The sequence below is a fragment of the Manacus vitellinus genome, unplaced genomic scaffold, assembly GCF_001715985.3.
Source record: "Manacus vitellinus isolate BGI_N305 unplaced genomic scaffold, ASM171598v3 scaffold_9_pilon, whole genome shotgun sequence".
Lineage (NCBI taxonomy): Eukaryota > Metazoa > Chordata > Aves > Passeriformes > Pipridae > Manacus > Manacus vitellinus.
This window is the reverse complement of record NW_021940917.1, coordinates 3,050,763-3,072,191: the sequence shown is the minus strand read 5'-3', so window position 1 is coordinate 3,072,191 and position 21,429 is coordinate 3,050,763. Positions and strand designations below refer to the sequence as shown.

The 21,429-nt window shown below is 38.5% G+C and overlaps 1 protein-coding gene across 5 annotated transcripts in view; it reads right to left on the bottom strand.

Moving 5' to 3' along the window:
* Window positions 1–21,429, bottom strand: part of APBA1 (amyloid beta precursor protein binding family A member 1) — an 80,596-nt gene that overhangs the window by 7,055 nt on the left and 52,112 nt on the right. For 4 of the 5 annotated variants that reach the window (XM_018086063.2, XM_018086064.2, XM_018086066.2 and 1 more), the window contains 7 exons: window positions 18,734–18,773; window positions 17,042–17,187; window positions 12,287–12,319; window positions 11,074–11,160; window positions 10,314–10,499; window positions 7,073–7,252; window positions 6,059–6,271 (listed from right to left, as the gene is read on the bottom strand). In XM_018086063.2, the coding sequence (XP_017941552.1) occupies window positions 6,059–6,271; window positions 7,073–7,252; window positions 10,314–10,499; window positions 11,074–11,160; window positions 12,287–12,319; window positions 17,042–17,187; window positions 18,734–18,773 (885 nt within the window). The remainder of the gene's footprint in view (window positions 1–6,058; window positions 6,272–7,072; window positions 7,253–10,313; window positions 10,500–11,073; window positions 11,161–12,286; window positions 12,320–17,041; window positions 17,188–18,733; window positions 18,774–21,429) is intronic. The other variant, XM_029965386.1, reaches the window with a different exon arrangement.

Below are 21,429 nucleotides of genomic sequence, written 5' to 3'. Positions count from 1 at the left end.
AGGTCCTTCTCTGCAGAGCTGATTTCCAGCAAGTCGGCCGCCGGTCTGTGCTGGTGCCTGGGATTATTCCTCCCCATGTGTAGGACCTTGCATTTGCCCTTGTTGAATTTCAGAAAGTTCCTCTCTGCCCATTTGTCCAGCCTGTCAAGGTCCTTCTGAAGGGCTGCACAGCACCTGGGGGTATTGGCTGCTCCTCCCAGCTTTGTGTCATCAGAGAACTTGCTGAGTAGGCTTCTGCCCCTTCATCTAAGCCATTGATTAATAAGCTAATTAATACGGGGCCCAGTATTGAACCCTGGGGGACACCACTAGTGACAGGCCTCCAACTAACCCCTCTGCCTCTGATTATGACCTGCCAGGATCTGCCATTCAGCCAGTTCTCAATCCATCTCACCATCCACTCATCCAGTCCACGCTTTGAGATAGCCTATGAGGATGTTGGGAGAGACAGAGTTGAAAGCCTTGCTGAAGTCAGTATCCACTGCTCTCCTCTCATCCATCCAGGCAGTTTCATTGTAGAAGACAATCAGTTTGGTCAAGCATGATTTACCTTTAGTGAATCCATGCTGACTACTCCTGATCACCTCCTTGTCATTAATGTGGATAGAAATGGCCTCCAGAATGAGGTACTCTATCACCTTTCCAGGGATGGAGATGAGGGCCAGTAGTTCTCTGGGTCTCCTTTTCACCATTTTTTAAGACTACAGTGACACTGGCTTTCTTCTAGTCCTCAGGCACCTCTTCTGACTGCCATGCCCTTCCAAAGATGATGGTGAGTGGCCTTGCTATGGTATCTGCCACCTCTCTCAGCACTTGTGGATGCATTCCCTCAGGGCCTATGGACTTGTGGGTGTTGAGTTTGCCTAGGTGTTCTCTAACCCAATCTTCTTGGACCAAGGGGAAGTCTTCCTTCCAACATTCCTTTACCCTGGCCTCCTGGGTCAGAAGTTCCTGAGGGCTGGTCTTGACAGTCTACACCAATCCAAAGAAAGTGTTTAGTAACTCTGCCTTCTCTGTGTCCTCTGTTACCCCCTCCATCAGTAAGAGGCCCACATCATCCATCATCTTCCTTTTGTTACTGATGTATTTGAAGAAGTCCTTTTTACTGTCCTTGACATCCTTCACCAGACTTAATTCCAGATGGGCCTGTGCCTTCCCTGTTTCATTTCCAATTGCTCTGACAACCTCTCTATATTCATTCCAAGTGGTCTGACCTTGCTTCCATCTCCTTCATATCTCCTGCTTATGCTTGAGTAATGAAAGGAGTTCTTAATTCATCCATGCAGGTCTCTTGTCCCCTTGGCCTGATTTCTTGCTCAATGGGATGCATCATTCTTGAGCTCAGAGGAAGTGATCCCTGAATATCAACCAACTCTCTTGGACCCCTCTTCTCTGCAGGACCTCTTCCCATGGGATTCTTCCAAGAAGATCCCTAGAGAGGCTAAAGCTATCTCTCCTGAAGTCCATGATTAGAGTCTTACATGCTCGTGGTCACTACAGCCACAGCTGCCCTGAGTGTTCACATCTCCAACAAGGCCTTTCCTGTTTGCTAGTATAATGTTGAGCAGTACACCATTCCTGGTGGGATTCTCCACTACCTGTGACAGGAAGTTGTTATCAATGCTTTCCAGGACCTCCTGGATTGCTTGTGCTTCACCCTGTAGCTTCTCCAACAGATGTCAAGGTAGTTAAAGTCCCCAATGAGAACCAGGGTCTGTGACCTTGGGGCTGCTTCCAGCTGCCTGTAGAAGGCCTCATCCACTGCCTTCTCTCAATCATGGGGCCTGTAGCAAACACTCACAACAGCGTCACCCCTACTTGTCTGCCCTTTCATCCTAGCCCATAAGCTCTCTGCTTGCTCATCATCCATGCCAAGACAGAGCTCGATACATTCCAAGTACTCTTCCTCCATTTGAAATGAGTTATATCACATTTATCATAGACTCCTTGCTACCAGAAGAAAATTGAAGGAAAAAATTTATTTTTACTGACAGGGTGGTAAAACACTAGAACAGATTACCCAGAGAGGTTGTGAAACATCCAGTCTTGGAATTGTTTAAATCGTAGTGGGCATAGCCCTAAGAAGCAAGCTCTACTTTGAATAAAAATGTTGGTCTAGACCAGCTACAGGGATGACTGCCAGCCTCAGAGACTCTGTGTTCACATGGCTCCATGAAAACACAAACATAATAAAACACAGATAAGTGCAATGTGCAACTTCATGTATTTAGAGCTCTTGGAGGTTGTTAAGGGGGTTTTCTGAAATGCTTCATTCACAGAAAGCATTAGACATAAATCCATACATAAATACCATCCACATCAAGAACGAAATACTTTACAAAAAATACAGCAACTTTCACCTCACTTAATTCACAACCTGTCAATTTCAGTACCTGCTTAGGCTCAGCCCATCCTGATGGGTGGTAGGCCTGCTGATGCACCAGTTTACCAAAGGCCTGCACACATACAGCTAACCACCATGCTGTGATCTCCCCTGTGTTTTTCATGATCATGAGCTCTGAGCTCTCCCAACACAGGGAGCTCAAGCATGTCCACAAGAGTGCCTCCAAGTCTCTGTAAACACCTATGGTATCTCTACACAGAGATTCTACTTCTCAAAACAGACAGGATAAACAGCAGTAGGCATAAAAGATGGGGTTTCCCACACTGTTATTTTCCAGACCTCAGCATTCCGAGCTGCAAGGTCACTTGAGCAAATCTACCATCCTCCTTGCCATTCTTCTGGTTTTAATCCTTTCCTCCCAACACATGCCCTCAACAGTTTGATATCATCGTGTTCTTACTTCCCTGATGAATATGTAAGTTATTTATCTATATTACTTGGCAAAAAAAAGGTAATGTGGTCCCTAACAAAATTTTTTCTAATTTTACAGAAAGCACATATATTTCATATAGAAAGTGGCTAATTTTCAGTATCATGCAGACTGGTAATATAAACTGATCAGAATCAAAACAATTGCATATTTTGACCAACTTTATTTGTTTATCTAGTTCTTGAGTACGCTTCTGATAGCAGCCAGCACCAGATGCTTTTGAAAAAGATAAGCCTATTAGAGAATAGTCACAATACATGGAAAGCTTCTTCCAAGCTCTGTCAGTTTGCAATTGGTTTATGGTAAAATAGTAGCAGAGCTTAGATCCATAATACCGAAATCATCTTGTCTGAAGTGCTTATGAGATATGTTTATCCACATAATATTATCATCTTTTCATAGGAGTCCTTACAGCGTGCTAAAGAAATCTGAAAATTTTCTGCCACATTTAAGTGTGTACTTAGATTATTCATATACATACTTGTTTCATATATACTAGTTTCCAGAAGTGCTACATGAGCACCTCCAGATGTGTGGTTATGAAGACCTGCAGATATACAGATTATTTTCTCTTTAGAAAGACAAAATAAATGGCTAGTAGTTCCTATGGAAACTGCAGAAAGTATCAGTGAAGAAGAGAAAGGTCTGTAAAAGCTGGAAATAGCAGAGCTGGTTGTTTCTGTATTGATAAAGTACTAATGACCATAGTGAAATTCCAACTGAATAAGAGAAGCGTAAACTCATTGCAGTTTTAGAAATAAAATGATGGGGGATAGGAAACACATATGGCTATCATGAAGAGCCTAAACTGGCAGGTAGTTTTGTTCCACTGAAGCTAGCATATAATATTTTTTTTTTCTTCCTTCCTTTACAAATGTAAGACAGGTTTTGACACATTTTTAGTATGACAGGCTATCATTTCTACTCACTGAATCTGAAGTGGCTGGTTCAGTGACTTATGCATTTATTACTCATCAGAACTCAGTATTAACATTTTGGGAAACCAGAATGTGAAATCTTTATAGCAAACATCTTAGTTCAAGTAGTATTAAGAGATAATCCATGGAGGAAAAAAAATGAGAATTTACTTCATACATTTTTTTTTCACTTGGCAAACTGACTTTGTAAATGGAAAATTTATTTTACAATTTTTAAAAAATACAATATAAAAAAAAGGTACATAATATAACTTGTTACCAAAAAGTTGCCTGGATTAATAAGTGTAACAGATATGTTAGTAAAAATCAGAGAAGGCTGTCTGTACAGCATACAACCAGCATTACACGACATGTCCACATGTGATGATCTGCAGAGCCCCGAGGGACTATTTCAATAAATAATTTCATACAGCTTTATCTCAAACACTCCATAGAGATGTACCTTTCCCATTCTTTAAACTCTGATGTTCAAATACTTATTCCCTTGTATGGTACAGCTACCCCAGATACAGTTCAGTTCCAGATGACCTGCATGCTCTTTGAACTCACATAATTTTCTGACAACTAGGAGAAAGCTCTTCTAATTAAAGTATCCCATTTAGTTGAGTGAAGAGAAGCGCCACACTTTCAAACAACTTGGGTAAAGATTCCCCAGAGGGTATGTCTTTGTTTCAAAGTTTTAAAGTTTCAAAAGTAGGTATACAAGAACAAAAAAGGATTGACTCTATTTCATCCAGATACTGAGGCATTTAACAGCTAATATGGCCTAGGACAACATTAACCACCTGTGCCTCCATTTGTCACATAAAATTTCAAGTGCATATCCGGTAGTATCTTCTTTCCGAACAAAACATTCACTTGTGAAGTTATGCACAGAGCCCTTGTCTATGCAAACAAATAGCACAGCACACCTTCTGGGAGAGTATCTAGACTTCCTCAAGACTTCTGATGCTGTCTCATGATACCCTCATAGCCAAGCTCAGGAACTGAGAACTGGATGAGTGGATGGTGAGATGGATTGAGAACTGGCTGAATGGCAGAACTCAGAGGGTTGGGATCAGTGACACAGGTCAGTTGGAGGCCGGTAGCTAGCAGTGTCCCTGAAGGTTCAACTCTAGTCCCAGTATTATTTAACTTATGAGGGATGGAGTGCCTACTCAGCAAGTTCTCTGATGACACAAAGCTGGGAGGAGCAGCCAATACCCCCAGGTGCTGTGCAGCCCTTCAGAAGGACCTTGACAGGCTGGACAAATGGGCAGAGAGGAACTTTCTGAAATTCAACAAGGGCAAATGCAAGGTCCTACACATGGGGAGGAATAATCCCAGGCACCAGCACAGACCGGCGGCCGACTTGCTGGAAATCAGCTCTGCAGAGAAGGACCTGGGGGTCCTGTTGGATAAGCAACTGTCCATGAGCCAGCAGTGTGTGCTTGTGGTCAAGCAGGCCAAAGATACCCTGGGATGCATTAGGAAGAGGATTTCCAGTAGACTGAGGGAGGTGATCCTGCCCCTCTGCTCAGCCCTGCTGAGGTCACATCTGGAGTGCTGTGTCTAGTTCTGGGCTCCTCAGTGTAAGAGAGACATGGAGCTCCTGGAACGAGTCCAACGGAAGGCAACAAAGATAGTTATGGGACTGTGAGCTCCTCACTTATGAGGAAACTATTAACAATTGGACTAGATGATCTAAGAGGTCTTTTCCAACCTAAACAATTCTATGATTCTATGAAAGCCTGAGGGAGCTGGGCTTGTTCAGTCTCGAGAAGAGATAACTGAGAGGAGACGTCATCAATGTCTGTAAGTATCTGAAGAGAGGGCGTCAGGAGAATGCAGTCAGGCTCTTCTTGGCGGCGCAGAGGAACAGGATGAGAGGCAAAGGGTAGAAACTGGAACACAGGAAGTTCCACCTAAACATGAGGAAGGATTTCTTTACTGTGAGGGTGACCGAGCACTGGAACAGATTTCCAGAGAGACTTTGGACCATTTTGCTCTGGAGATATTCAAAAGCCATCAATACACAGTCCTGAGTAACGTGCTCTAGGGAACCCTGCTGGAGCAGGAAGGTTGGACTACATGACTTCCAATGCTCCCTTGCCACCCTACCCATTCTGTGGTTCTGTGTGAAGTCAGAAAATTGGTGTAGCTTAATTCACACTGTATTTTAAAGATCATGAAATGGAAAGTTCTATGCAAACATTTGGTAAGAACTTATTCAAGAATTCTATACTTTATGCTCTCCTGTTATGTAACCCTTTTGGAACGTGTAGCTTCCAGAAACATTTCCCCTACCTTTATGATGCTCTGACATGTTGAGAGTGGTAAACCAACTAAACTGGTCCCATTGATTGACATGATCTGGTCCCCTATGTTCAGCTTCCCAGACTTCTCTGCCGGTCCTCCATGCATCATGTTGGCTATGATAACTGTAGGCAAAATGGAACCCCAGCCAGACTCCACAATCACCACACCTAGGATTTCTCCCTTTTGCTTTTCAATGTAAACCTGTATAATAAGAAAAAGTGTTTAAAAAAATATTTTTTTTAACATCCATGGAACTTACATCACCCCCCTCCCAACATCTATATAACCAACAAACATACCCTTCTTTGTTTGCAACCTGTCTTCCTAATTCAAAGCAAAACCAAAACAGGGTACACATTTTACATATTTCATTTGTATTCAAACATTAAATGATCAGCACTACATAATATAGATTTTACTTAGTGCAAAAACACCTCTCACAAGTAATTTCTGTGTATGAGCAGAGGAAATGGGAGTGGAAGAAATCCTAGAGCCATTGGTTTTGGTGGACAATCCTAAACAGGAAGAGATTGCAAGAGTTTACAACTGTGCATTAGAAAATCATTACCTGTGTGTTCCAGTGGTGTATTGGTTCATTTTTATTAAGCAAGCTGCAAAGCCTTCTGGTACACACAATTATTTAAAAACTGGAATCAGCCACTTTCATAAACACCCAGGCCTCTATAAATTTTATATTATTTACTGTAATCTTTCAAATTGTATTAATCTGTTAATCTGTTTCAAGTTCACTTTCAAATGTCTCAAAATTGTTTGGTAAAAAGAATGACAACAGATGGTAAATCACTTCAATGCTGATAACTTTTGGGTTCACTGTTTGCCTTTGAAACAGAACTGACAACAGGGTGTCTATTAAGGAGGATATTCTAGACCAACTGAGCTAATTTATAGGAAGTATTGAAGGTTTTTTGATTTCTGCCAACAAGGGCCTACAATTGATACAGAGCAGCTTAATACTGTTAAAGAAAAAAAAAAGATACATACATCTTTGCAATTTTCAGACTTCGAGAAGTGAATCAGGTCATCATTGTACATATCCTGGGTATTGAGCAAGTCGCTATATTCCTTCTGGCTAAGGTCTTCTGGGTTGATTCCATTTGCCCTCAGAAATTCTTGGTAGGCCACACTAAATGCTTGACCTATGGACTGTGCAATCAGCTGCGCCTGTAGCAGTTCCCAGAGAAGAGAAGAGAAAAGTGTGAAACATTCTGATAGTTGTGTGCATTGACACTTTCTCTGTTACAATCACACTGAAAAATGGATCATCAAGTTGACAAACCTACAATTTACTGCCATCCAGTCTAAAACATATTTGTGCATGACTAATTTGAAAGAACCATAAAATGTCAACACATTTACCTCTGCTATGAATCCAGCTTGGTAAGCAATAATAAATATCAGAAATAAAGCCATCCTTTCACAGGCAAGAACTGCTAATATAAGCATAAAGGTATAGCCACTGCAGTCACTGTGGGTTGCACCTACAATTCTTCCTACCCATGCAGGTCCCAGATGGCTCTCCCTTCCTTCCAGGACAATGCCATTCTCTGACAAGCCAGCAACGGAAACGAAAATGTCTACCAGAAAACACACAGACACATTTAAGAAGGTATTTCCAACTTTTCTTACCATCCTTTAGGACCATCACGTTCATATTGACTGCTCCTATCTCAGTCTCAGACAAAATAGGAAAAGGGCAGCAATTGGTGACCAAATCAAGGCCTTGAAGTGACTAGAAATGGTCACATGCATTTCCTTCTTCAACCTGCTACCTCCCTCAGACTCTCTCCCCTATATTTCTTGTTTCACTCCCTCCAAATCCCATGATTCTGCCAGTTCTCTGCCTCTTTCCTTCTCATCCTGTCCTTTGTAGGCACCCTCTTGCATCTGCAGCTGTGCTGGCTGTGGCAAAGAGAGGGAAGAGAAGAGGAGAACTCCACAGCTGACATGGTTGGCCTGGCAGAGTGCTGGCGATGAATGAATGCTGCTCAGGTGTACTTTTATAGAGCCTACTGGCTATACTTAAAGTCCAGTTTGCTCCCTAATAAAGGAAAAGTTCCCAACCTAAATTAAAAATTTGATTGTATCTTAAACAACTCAAACTAGTACTAAATCTGCTGATGAGAACAGCATGATTGCTGGTGCTGAGAAGATCAATATGTAGACTGCCAGTATAGTACCAAAGCTCAGATCAACCTGGTTTTGACAGCAAGGACAAGACAGCAAGGGGAAAACTACACTTCCATAGCTTCATAACTTAAGTCATGAGATAAATGCAGACTTTACATTCATACATATGTATCTTCACTCCAGGAAGAGTCCAGCTCCCAGCATTTGGACACATCACTGGGGTTCAGCTCATTTGAAGATATAGCTCTAAACAGAGTTGAAAATCTGGCGCTGTCCTCTTTAGACAAGGACTTGTCCAAGCAGAGACATATTCTGGACAACACCCACTTGCAGGCTTACAGCTTCTGTCTCACTCTGTAACTTCTACTCACCGTGTAACTTCTTCCAAATACCCAGCTGTCCCAGAAGAAGAAAAGACAAGTTTTATAATATAAACAGGCTGCATTACTTCATTGGACGTACAAGATTTTTGAAGAAGCCATTTCCTTCCTGCTAATAAGGTGCTACAATGCTTCCATTCTGTTAGTCACTTTGAGATACATTTTGCAGGCTATCTGTGAACTACATACCGTGACTAAGGAGAGCTGATATAATCTGCCATTTCTCAGCATATTTTCACATGAATGAGTAATGCTTTTGCTGGATCTACAGGCATGTACTTTCCACGCCAATGTCTAGTGGCACAGAGGGGATCACATCTGAAACAAATATGGGCTGATCCAAAGAAACCATAAATTGAGAAGCACAGATCCCAGCTAGTCAAATGTCCCAGTGAGCAGCCTGGGAAACAGATCCAGGAAGTCTGGATCATCCAAGAGTCAGACCACCACATGCTGAAGTAAAATAAGCCCCAGCCTCTGACATCTGACAGTTTCATTTTTGCTTTTTCAACTGGCCAGTAAGAGAGTAAGCAGTGTCAAAATTAGCGACTAGAAATACAGGAACAGCAGCCTCAAAACAGGCAGCCTATCAAATGATATTAACCGAAAAATATGTTGGCTACTCTTTATTTCATACCAGATTCTTGAAAAGCTTTGCAAAACTGGTTTACATGTTATTTTGTGGGAAAAAACCTCACATTTTCTATATTCTCTGTCATAATTTTGGTACAGGATTACTTTGGATCAGTGCTCTTGTCCTTATTTTTAATTTCAGCATTGAGTCGTGTATATACATTTATCTGCAATCAGATGATTTATTCAGACATGGGTTTAGAACAGATTCATCACTACATAAAATCAGCTGTTTATTCAAAAAAATCTTCCCATCTCCAAGTCCTTGGTGATATACTGTAGATTGGAAAATATGTGAGTATTTTATAAGAAACTGATATTTTCACGTTACTTATGTAACACTCTGCTATTTGGATGATTTAGAACTGAGATTTTTTTTATTTTCCCAAGTTACTAGGCATAACATGATTATGATCCTGACAACTAAATATCTAGCCACTTCAATCTGATATGTCTGATCTTACCATTCAGTCACTGAGCTTTAAAAAGTGCATAAAATCAGCAGGTTCTGCACATTGATTGTGAAGACAGGATATTAAGTCCTACATAAGCTAATTTAGTAATCTGCACTATAGACTAAAATCTGTTCTCTCTTCAGAGATACACTTTGAAATTGTTGAAATTACCAACTTTATTTGCTGGCTTTTTGACATGGTAGCAGCAACTGACTCCCCAGCACAAGCCTCCTGAAAAATAAAAGATCACCTTTCAAGTATGTACCAGTGCTTGATCCTTGATGCAAGGCTTGGGATTAAAATTTTCCTAGGAAAATAAGCATGTCTGATAGACTTTCACTCTCTTGTGCAGAATCTGAGCTGGTATTTGTAAACTGTGGCAACTGGACCCTCCTCTCACTGTTATTGGAAGGCAATCAAGGAGATTAAAAATAGGAAGCATTACTATGAACACCAATTTCTTGAGTAAAATGTTGGGTCCAAACATATAAAGTAAGTTCCTCTGCTTAGATGAAATAGTGGTTGCAGTTTAAAAGCAAGCAGGGCCACTAACAGTGAACATCAGACCTACTGAAATGTGCTTACTTTTCCATCCCTAAAAAATTATAAGGCAAAGTAGTTGCTTACATCCTCAGACTCAAAGACATGGCAAATCATTTTGTACTGTCTCTTTCCGTCTTGGGAAGGGTGAGATGCTTCCACGTTATCCTGGGAGTTAGACCGTGGCATTCGCCTACGAGCCATCAAAACAACTATATTTCCTATATCAGCAATGTAAGAAATGGTCCGCAGGGGATGATCCATCATGGTTTCCTGGGGAATAAGAAAACCAATATAAGCAGCTGCTCAACCAAGTTCTTACTGCACACCTAGGATAAAAACACACAGACAGCAATAAGACCTTTGCTAAGTGAAGTCTGTAATACCTGCAAGAAGGGAGATGCCAACAGGAAACAAGAGCTTCAATTTTCAAAAGTAAAACAAAGTTTTACAAATTAAAGTTGGTTTTTTTTTCTGTGTAAAACCACATAAAGACCTCAATATCTGAACCTGTGTATGCTGGGCATGTACGTGTAGAGGACTACGAACAAATTATTACAACTAAACATTTTGGACTACTCTGAGCACAATCAATACTTCATGCACCAGGGTTCATGAGAAATGAGATGACTGCAACTACTTTACCCACAAATTCTAACCATTTCTAGAGTCACACACCAGAGTAATTGCCTGTATGATACGGTTGTTGACCACAGATTTCTTACTAGGAAATCCTGGGGGAAATACAAGAGCCAGCACATTTTGAAGGACAAATTTTGGCATGTAGGCGAAAGTCTATTTCAGTAGACTACTCGCACAAAACTGACAAAGGTGTTTATGTCTGTACCTGTGTGTCTGCATTCAGTACTTTTATTCTCTGTGTAGAAATGAAGAGGTCTACTTCAGTCATGGGTTGAGATTCACCTTCTGGAGCCTGCAAATAAATGGATTAGAGTCAAACAAACCCATTAGGTAACATACTTACTAATGATGTTAGTTCACAAACAAGGGTGCACTAAGACACAGTCATCAGAACAGCAATGCAGGATAGAGTATTAGACTGCAGAAGCAAAAGATAAACACAAAGATGTGGAAACTATATCATATATGTGAAAGTGAATTGGGTATTGTTTGAAAAAGAAGTCAACCTCATAAAAGCTTCCCTGATATTTTTCCCAATTCCGTAAAATTATAACTGACTGCAGCATGAACCAGATAAAGATTTCATGAAAATCAAAATAATTCTACCATTTTCTGCACACTATGAATCCCACTTTAAGTAAGGATTTCACACAAGCCATAGAAAGGCCCAACAGCATCTCTTGCCCAAGGAATCTCTATATGGGCTAACAGTGGCTGCCAAGACCAATGGAAAAACCTGCACCACAGGTGGGTAGTATTTAAGCAATTCATAATGCAGTTCTGCTAAGAAGACCTTCACAGTCAGACAACGTACTATTCAAGCAGTAACCCACCTTTAGAAGTCATATTTTGTTAATAGAAAGCAAAACATTCATAATTTTTTAAATTACATTTGTTAAAAGGTACTTAAAAGCTCCACAAACAAAACTTATTACAAAGATGAGCCAATCTCAGTATATTACTGTGTGTATAGACAAACTTTTTTCTTTTTTGCATCCAGCAATTTGACATCTCTGTGAATCAAACAATGCAGCCTTACAGAAAGATTAAAAAAAAAAAGGGCTAAAAGAAAAAAAACCCCCACACCTCATTTTAATCTATCATTTTACAGAGTTAAAACCTTTGCCTGTTTCAGTACTGATTCTTTAGTATGCATTTTGGGTACTGCCTGTAACTATTTGATAAATCCAATCTTTATTCTATTTCTAACATGAAATGGCTAATGATAAGCAACAAAAAATGGCCAATCAGGCAACTGATTTCTGACACATGTCAGCTTGTATGGTGGCTCAGAAATAAATCTGAAAAAACCTTGCTGGATGCAGAAAATAAAACCACAAAATAAAAAGAAAGGAAAAAACCCTCCCAGAAAACAAAAGAACAAGCATAACATCAAGCTGATGGAGTTTGTACTGCACCTTCTTCCTGCTTTTGGCTAATTTCTGGGCCATCTGCTTAGCATGGAACAAACAGAGACAGGAGAACAGTTAGAGAAGAACTTACAGAGACTCCAAGTCAAGCAGGAATCTGCATGCTAATGTCAGGGCTCATAAACTACTAGCTGATCTAAATTAGTCCCTGCTTAGATTAATTTCCTCCTTTTCTTTTTGGCTTAAAAAAATAATTTTATGTTTAGCACAATTACTTTCAGAAATGAAAAGAAACAGCACCAAAAGAGTCAGGAAGAACACAAAAGGATTTTTTTTTCACTTAAAATGTTACTTGCAATAAACAAGGTTATTTTGCGTGTGTAATTGGTTTTTTTGGGGTTTTTTTTTTGTTTGTTTGTTTTTTTTTTGGTTTTGGTTTTTTGTTTGTTTTTTTTTTAAGAAACAAAACAGAGCTTTCTGTCACTTCCAGCAGTATAAACCATGATGTTACTTCTTTTGAAGGCACATCAATGTAAGAGGTGAGAGAAGAATTCTAAGCTTTGTTATTCCAGCTTTTTTGGATCTCATACTTTAACAGACTTCAAAAAAATAACCTCCTTAAAATTATGCTACTGTTTTCTGGAAAAATAAAATGACAGAAGGTAACTGTCCCCTTCATTTTCTTCTCCTTCTGAGCAAATAAACCCATATTATACTAATAAACCCATGTTCACATCTGGACAACAGATTTTCCTGTGACACCTACACAAAGGTAAGTCCATACTACCACATTTTTTCAAGGAGGCAGCGGAGCAAGTACTTCAGTTCCACAAACACCTTAAAACAGGTTTCCATTAACAACGTAAATAAATATAACTTACACAGTCCTGCAATCATTAATCCAAATCAAGGTGAACTGAACTTCTGGACCTCCTTAGTGAAGAAATGTAATACTCACCAGGCTGCTAGTTACCCTTTTACTTCCAACACTAACAGTCTCTTTGCTGATTAAATTAACAGGTGTTCTTGTGATGGGAAGGAGGCTTACTGCTACAGACTCCATACAGATTCAGCCCTAACTACTTTTACGAAGAACAAACAGGAGGCTTGAATCACAAGACATATCAAATGTTTCATACTGATGCTCACAACTTAAAGCTATCAAGTTTTGTCTAAACAAATCTGAAAGCAGCTACCCAAAGTTTAGACCATGCTGCTTATTTTCAAATAGAAACATTCTCATACTAGCTTTTAGTGTCATCTCTTCCAAATTAAGAAGTATTTGATAGCCTGGTGATTGCGAACTATTAGAACTGCCTCACATAGCAGGCTCTTCATTACATTACTATTAATTTAAATTAATAGTAAGAAATAATATACTTATCTTGAATAACAGCTGCCTGCCATACACTGGGTAAGGGGGAGATACTCCTGAGGTAGAGCATTTAAATTGCTTTCTAAAATCAAGCTCCCCTTCTGATACTTTGTCCTCCACCCCAAACTTTAGAGCGACAGACCTCCCAAAGGAAGAAAAGCGCAGCCCAAAAAGAAGAAATGAGAGGAAAAAAACCCTGAGCTATTAAAATACACTATCATTCAATTTATTGAAAATTCTGTTCTTCAAATGGAAGCATTTTGAAGAACAAATTTCAAATATTTCTTAAAAGTAAGGTAATGATAAGGAACAAGCACTTCTAAATCTAATAAGTGATTTAACAATGCACAGAAATGTCACAAAAAAAGGTTACAGTGCATGAACAACAAAAAAATTAGGATAATTCTATGCAGGACACTTTATTATACAAATCCTTTTTGTCACCATGTTATTTTGCTAATTCAAATCAGAAGAGTATTTCAAAAAAACCCAGAAACTGTCTAATCTATATAAAATACTATTTTTTTAAAATACACAGAATTTGTGATTGTCACTTAAGGTAAATGAAATGTAATTATTTATATATTATATTTTTAATTTCCAAAATTACAAAATATTAAAAACCAGTAAGCTTCCACTTTTGCTACAGGGGTGTCTTAAGTTTACTCAACCCATTTAGCCTCTCTGGAAAATATACTGCAACTCTGTGAGCATTGAGATGACATTGAGTAAAGAAAATGTGCAGAATATTAAACTATTTCCACACATGGGTTCTATTACACTCAGAAATTGAAACAGGTATTACCTAAAAATGCTCAAACCTGCCACACAGCAAACTAAGAGGGCCTCCTAGTGAAGTATTCATAACTACATTTGATGAATACCTTCAAAGCACTGATTCTGTTTTAACTTTGTTGGACTTCACAGAGATGAATGGCCAAGCAAGAAAACATCCAACTCTTGTACTTATAACTGAAGAAACACCTTTTTAAAAAAGTAACATGGAAAATTGTTTTCAAAATCTGTTCATATTCTAAATGAATGAATATGTGGTCTGAAGGCTCTGCTAAAAGGAAGCATTATAGGGATTATTAAATTCAAAAGGAACACACTGTGATGTGTACATCACAGGGCTTAAACAAAACTCTTCACCCCCTTTTTAATGCTCTTAACTTCAAGCCTGCATACTTTATACATATGGGATAAAAGCTATCTGATGCAGTGATGAATCTGGCAGCAGCAACTCCTTCTATCACACTGAATTTCTCACTAAAACCGTTCAGCTTAAATGGCAATCAGTGACAAAACCAGTCAAAGCCCGCCCTAACAAACAAACCAAAGACTCTAAGGTGAAGGGAGGTTGCCTGAGCTTCACTTAGAAGCAGAATGCAGTAACTGTCAAAGAAGTGTACAATGGTATTGTGTGCCATGCAGTAAGCCAATAATTTTCTGAAATAAACTGAGCTTCAGAAAATTAGTCACAACAGTTGGAGTTTTACCAGGTCAACAATGCAACTATTTGGACCTCAATCCTGAGACAAATATACTACAACAAAAAATACGCATGCCCACCAATTTATATGGATGTATAAATTATGGGAGATATGAGTGAAATGAGTTAAATAGATTTCTTTCTGTTTTGAAGCACAGAAGTGCTGAAACATAACAGAATATTTTAATGAATTTCTAAGAAATACATTCAGTATTAAAGAAAGATTCCATACTCTTACATCTCATAGGCCCAATTTGAATAAATTCTGTTTCATTTTCTCTACCACATCCCTTCAATCTTTTTCTACTGTATATTCCCACAGAAGCTTTACCTTCTAGGTGCAAACTTCCTGCCCAGTCCCAGGAACAAGTGTCACTCCTGATACCATTTTCCTATGACAGCTGATGCCAAACTTTCCTTTCAGCCTCCAGTGATGTGTCACTCCTAGATGCAGCCTCACCAAAGCCCTTATTTCTCTCCCTTATCTTTCTTACCTTTGGTTTCCCATCCATTCAAATCAGACAAATTTTCTACCAGATGGCCAAGCATCAGGAAAGAATACATAGGGACTACCAAACAGAGGGGCACAGCCTTACTTGCACCCAGAGCAGAAATAAAGCATTGAATAAGGGAAACCACTGCAGCTTTAGGAAGAACCCACCAAGACCTGCCAGGGTTGAGAAAGCTGAGTGAAACATTTTTAAAGAATGTTACTGAATACAGAGTCTCCAATGAACAAAGATAAATCATTCTTTTGCAAAAGGCTCAGTAGTTTAAGTTTGTGAAAACTTCTACAGAGATGTCAGAGGATGATCTGTCTTTAACAGGAAGGCTACATCCCAGCCTCTTCTAAAATGCTAGTGTTAATGATTTTCAGAGACAAGGTTACAAGAACTTATGCATTAGAATATCATCAAAATTGAAATTTATGGTAGTCTCTCAATGGTTCTAGTTGGAACTTCTGTGTTAAAATTACATACTGAACTGAACACCTGCTATGGAAAATACTAGAAGGAATTATAATAGTAGGAAGCATCAGCCGACCTTAACAGACAATACTACTGGCTTTGCTGATAACCTCTCCTCTTCCTCTCTCTTTTATACAATCACACACCAAATCTGAGCTGGAACCCCAAATAAACTACAAAAGAAGAACACATAAATATTAAACTAATTAAAATTTCCAGAGGAGATTGTGTTGGTTAGCTGAATCAGGAGAAGACGAAGCTGCGTGCCTACCATCCAGTCATGGGAATATTGCAGCATCTTGTACAACTGTGCAATATTTCATTCACACGTATAATTTCAGCTGACAGTGTCATAACTGTAACTTCAAATACAGCAGCATGCCCATTGCTTGTCCTGGCCTGTACAGAAATTGGCTGGCATGTCTTTTTTCCAAACAAACAAAGCAAATGTACCATATTCTAGGACAAGTTATTTTTATTTCATACATCTCTATACCATCATCACAGATGTTTCCTTTTTAAATCAGCACCTAGCTGCTATGTGTGGAGAAACAAGTATCCACACCAGGGTCAAAAATAACTGCAATCATTACCACAGTAGCAATTGCATTAAGTGCCGAGGCAGAAGCAGCTGCAACACTTACTAGTTGTGTTTTATACTCTAACTCTGTTTTCCCTCAACACCCAGATAATATACAACTTTGACCACCACTCACTTCTGATCCTGGCTTAGTGTACATGGCACAAGTATTATTACAGGGAATTAAAATGACCTGGTAACTCCCCCTTATCAGTCTTTTCCAAAAGCAGCATTAAACATACAATTTTTTTTGCAGAAAGAAAGGTGAGGCACTTTACCTTTCTGAAACCACAGATAACCCCACATGAAAAATTTACTGCATAAGTAAGAAGGTCATATCCACAACCACAAGACACCCATACAAGAGGCAGCAGGAATCATTCCACACCTTGATTCTGCTGACAGCTTCCTGAGCTTGCATCATTCTCACATTCTTGGAGGGAGTTTTATCAGAAAGCAGTTGAGTTGAACCAAGGTAATTGGCAGCAAAAATGATTCCATCGATTAAGTCTTCAGGATCACAAGGTCCAGGAACTGTAATACGGGAAAGAATCACCGAAACAATCATGCTGAACCACAGCAAAACAGCAGCACTTTGACAACTTGAGCTTGCACCTGATGGCTGCAAATCCTCCGAAATACCTCAGTTTACTATGATGATATGGCAACCAGTACTTTCAAAGTAAAACACAAAATATTAAGCAAATGCTCTCAACATCTGTGGTGAGTTGACCCTGCCCACCAAAGCAGTTCAATCACTCCCCTCCTCATCTGGGCAGGGGAGAGAAAATATAACAAAAGGTTCATGGGGAAAGACAGGGGAGAGATACTCACTAATTATTGCCATGGGCAAGACAAACTTGACTTGGAAAAATTAATTTATTTTATTACCAATCAAATCACAGTAGAATAATGAGAAATAAGAAAAAATGCTCCAACACCTTCTCCCCACCCTGGCAAGCTTTTTCATAGACTGCTGCACATTTGTATTTTTAAGGAATTTTGCATTGAACCAAGATCTAAGAAAATTTTAGTTTACTTTTTTTAATTTTTTTTTTCCTTTTAGGAGAAGAGGATTATTTTAAATAGCCCTTGGTAGAGAGGACTACCAATAGGAAATGAATTTAAATTCTAGAGAGACCTTTCATTGCTGCAAAATTCCAATGCTCAGCTATGGACTAATTGACAATCTGGCCAGAGACTCCAAAACATGCAGCTTATACACTGAAGACTAAACCAATGATCAGTTTGTAGTCTAAAGAAAACAATCAATTAAGCACAGCACACTGTAAAGCAATTGAAGGAGCTACAAGGCAGTCCAAAAAAAGTATCACATCAACTGTATTTCTGACATTTCATCAAGCATACAGAACAACCGCTGGTGGGGGGGGGGAAAGAAACTTCTATTTTCTGCTTCTGTCATGCTCTCACAACAAAATAACTGGGTGCTACAACATGCATTCTTCCTACAGTATTACAGGATGCACTCACAGAAAGGTAACAGCAGTTCATGTAGGAGGTAACTTGCTTTTACACATTGTTCTGAATAAATTCAGCACTAGTGCAACCTTAACTCCAAGACAGGAAGCATTATTTAATTAGAGGACAAGCAGCTGTAAAGCAGAGCAGATTTCCTCTGGCAGGCCTGCCAATTAATCCAATTCTGCTAATTAATCCAACCGAGATTGGATTAAGCCTGCCAATTAAAATCAACACTGGACAGAGCACCACAGTGTTAGCCTATTTTCCTTGTCCACAGAAATTCATACATGTTGTGTAAATACCATAAAAATGTAGTATTTTAAGCGATACTGAGGAAAAAAACCCATTAGAACAGACACAGAAAATATAAATGAAATACTATAAAAATAAAAGCTCCATGTTTATGAACTTCTGAAAGACTACAGTAGGATTTAGCTTAGGATCACGTTCCAGATTGGACATAATTTAATCTAAATCAGCATACCCAACCCTAGTAGCTTTTCTATTCAGCAAATAAAATAGTTTTTTATTTTATAAACCCATGCCAGTGGGTTTTTGATACCAAAAAAACCATTTAGAAATTGTAGAATTCTCTTACCTTCAACATACGTCGGAAATGAAGCCAAGCTTTTTCTGGACTGTAATTAAGACAAAAAGGATTTCAAACAGAACATAACATGCACAAATATGCATTAAAAATTTTTCCATGCAAAAAAAAAATAATTAAATGAGTCACAGTTATTAGCAAAGGAAGATCACCAATTATTAATATTTATTATTATATTTAGTATTTTCAAAATCTAAGCACCTACTAGAGTAAAATTCAATGTATTTCATTTCTGCCTATTCACCAGGCAATACGCTAGGCCCAGACTTCAGTTCTTATTGGTGTTCACTAGTGCATTAATTTAATTGTCTACCAATAAGAAATTTAATAAGAAATATGCAAGAAAGTATATAATATCTCAAAGACATTAGATCTTCCAACAAGTAAATACAGGCAGGAACATAAAAATTGCACTATACTGTTATTATTCATTACTGAAACCATCATTAACAAACTGCTGTTATTCATTGGGACTGTTCTTAGATGTATCCCTCATTAACACAGTCTACAAAAGGCTTTAGAAATTTTATCAGGTTATGTATTCCACGGGATAACTGAATTCACTATGGCCTCACCACCAACTCTGCTTACACTGTATGAAGCACAAAACCATATTTGGTAGCTTCAATTACATAAAGAGTAAAGAAATAGAATACTGAGTTCCATATGTAAATAAACAGACTAAAGGAAGACCTTACTTCCAACTGGTATGTTATATGAAAGACTTCATGACTAACACTTCAAACATCTGAAGGCTACAAATTTCAGTGAGTAAGCCATATTATATATAACATATTATGTTATAAACAATAACATAAACAACATATGAAAATTTATCAAATAAAATTCTGTGTGGCAATATATAGATGGTAATGGGTATATTGAAATACCTGCTGCTATCATATGCTGATAGGACTTCTGGATAGTTCAAGGATTACAAAACTTTAATGAATCTACAACTGACTGGTGTGAGGACACTGGCATGCCTTTTCAGATCTGAGGCTCTTTCATGTCCTCAGATGAATGTTCCTACCAAACCATCTATCCACAGACTCCAACAATTGTTTGTAATAGTTGCTGGTGTAGTGCTAAAGAGGAGATTCAAACACTGGGCTCTGACAGGCTTAGAGAACAAATCCCCTACACACCAGAGGCATCTCATGCATATAAATGATCTTTACTTTTTTTAAACGGAGTGGACAAAGGCTGTGATACAGATTTAGCAACTATTCAGCAAACCAACTAGCAACCTATATTTAGGATAGAGTGGTGTAAACCATCATCATGTATCTTTATTGCAAAAACTCACACACAAATTTAATGTGCCTTGTTCATAACCCAGGTTGAAATACATTCTACTAAGACCACAGGAACAGTAAAGTAATAGGTAAAGTTACCAATAGGTGGAAACCTACACCTTTTAATTTTACATAACCATGAATAATGAAATATCAAGGTCATTCATATTTCATGACTCTTGATAATGTCATTGCCATCTAGTATTATAAAATTTATTTTTAAGAAAAAGTTTTCCTAAGCCCTAAAATTCAATCCCAAAAATTATGAGGCTGTTTTATCACTTTATTCTTGCCTTAGAATACTAAGGCAGGAAATATTCCCCATCTGAGAGAAACTAGCAGCTGACACATCCTGCTGTGAAACCCAGTTTACACTCTGTAACTACGAGTAAGCACATCCTAAAACCTGAAATGAGTAGTATCCTGTTTGATTTCTTCCTTTGGGTATATTTACTGATATCTAAAAATTGCTAGAATATAGAATTTATATGAAGAAAGCTGAAAGCTTTAATAAGCTAACAGTACAGCAGATGAAAACTTAATGGCATGATCTACTGTTGAAAAATTATGGGTTTCTCCAGTCTTTTGAAACTTTTCATTATCTTCTAAATGCAAGTAGAGACTGGCACAACTACATACATGTTGAAAGCTTCCTTATCCCTTGATAATTATAAAAGAAAAATAGAAAGAATGGCTTACTAATTAGTGTTTCAACTGTAATCAGTATTTTCTCTTGTAGTGGATCAGGTTTTTAATATAGGAAGATAATTCATGCACTGCTATTGGTAGCAATACAGTATTTGTTACTCTACAGTTTCTACATGGTTTATAAGTTTAAAAATTAAGAAGCAAATAAACCAAGCATTTGCAGATTCTTCTGCTTACAGAGCCTGCCATTCTATACTAACTCAAATACTTGTTATGTTAAAGCGTTTTATTTTCACACTGCAAGAGGTTCTACTCACACTTTTCATTTTGTGTTGGTGGAATTACTGCACTGTAAAACACTGCTAGGTGAGGGGGGGAAAAAAAATAAAGCAAGTATGCAGCTTTATTTTGAGGAGCCTGGAGTCAGGAACTGAATTCTGACTATGAATCACTGGCAGGACAGTTTCTACAATGACAAAATATTAAACAGCATAATTTACTACCTAATTGATTTAATTTTAAGAACTTTTTCATCTGGCTGAGAAATATTTTCTTTGTGGGAAAATAATCTGCAAGGAAAAAAGGAAAGGGCTTCCTTGTTTTGCCTCTGCTACAGAGGAGATGTTGGCTGTTGGGTAAATCAATACCTCCCAGCCTGTTAAATAAATTTAGTGGCAGCTGAACACAGAGTCAGCAATGCCACGATTAAGAGTCTTAAGTATGTTAGAAATTCAGTCAGAC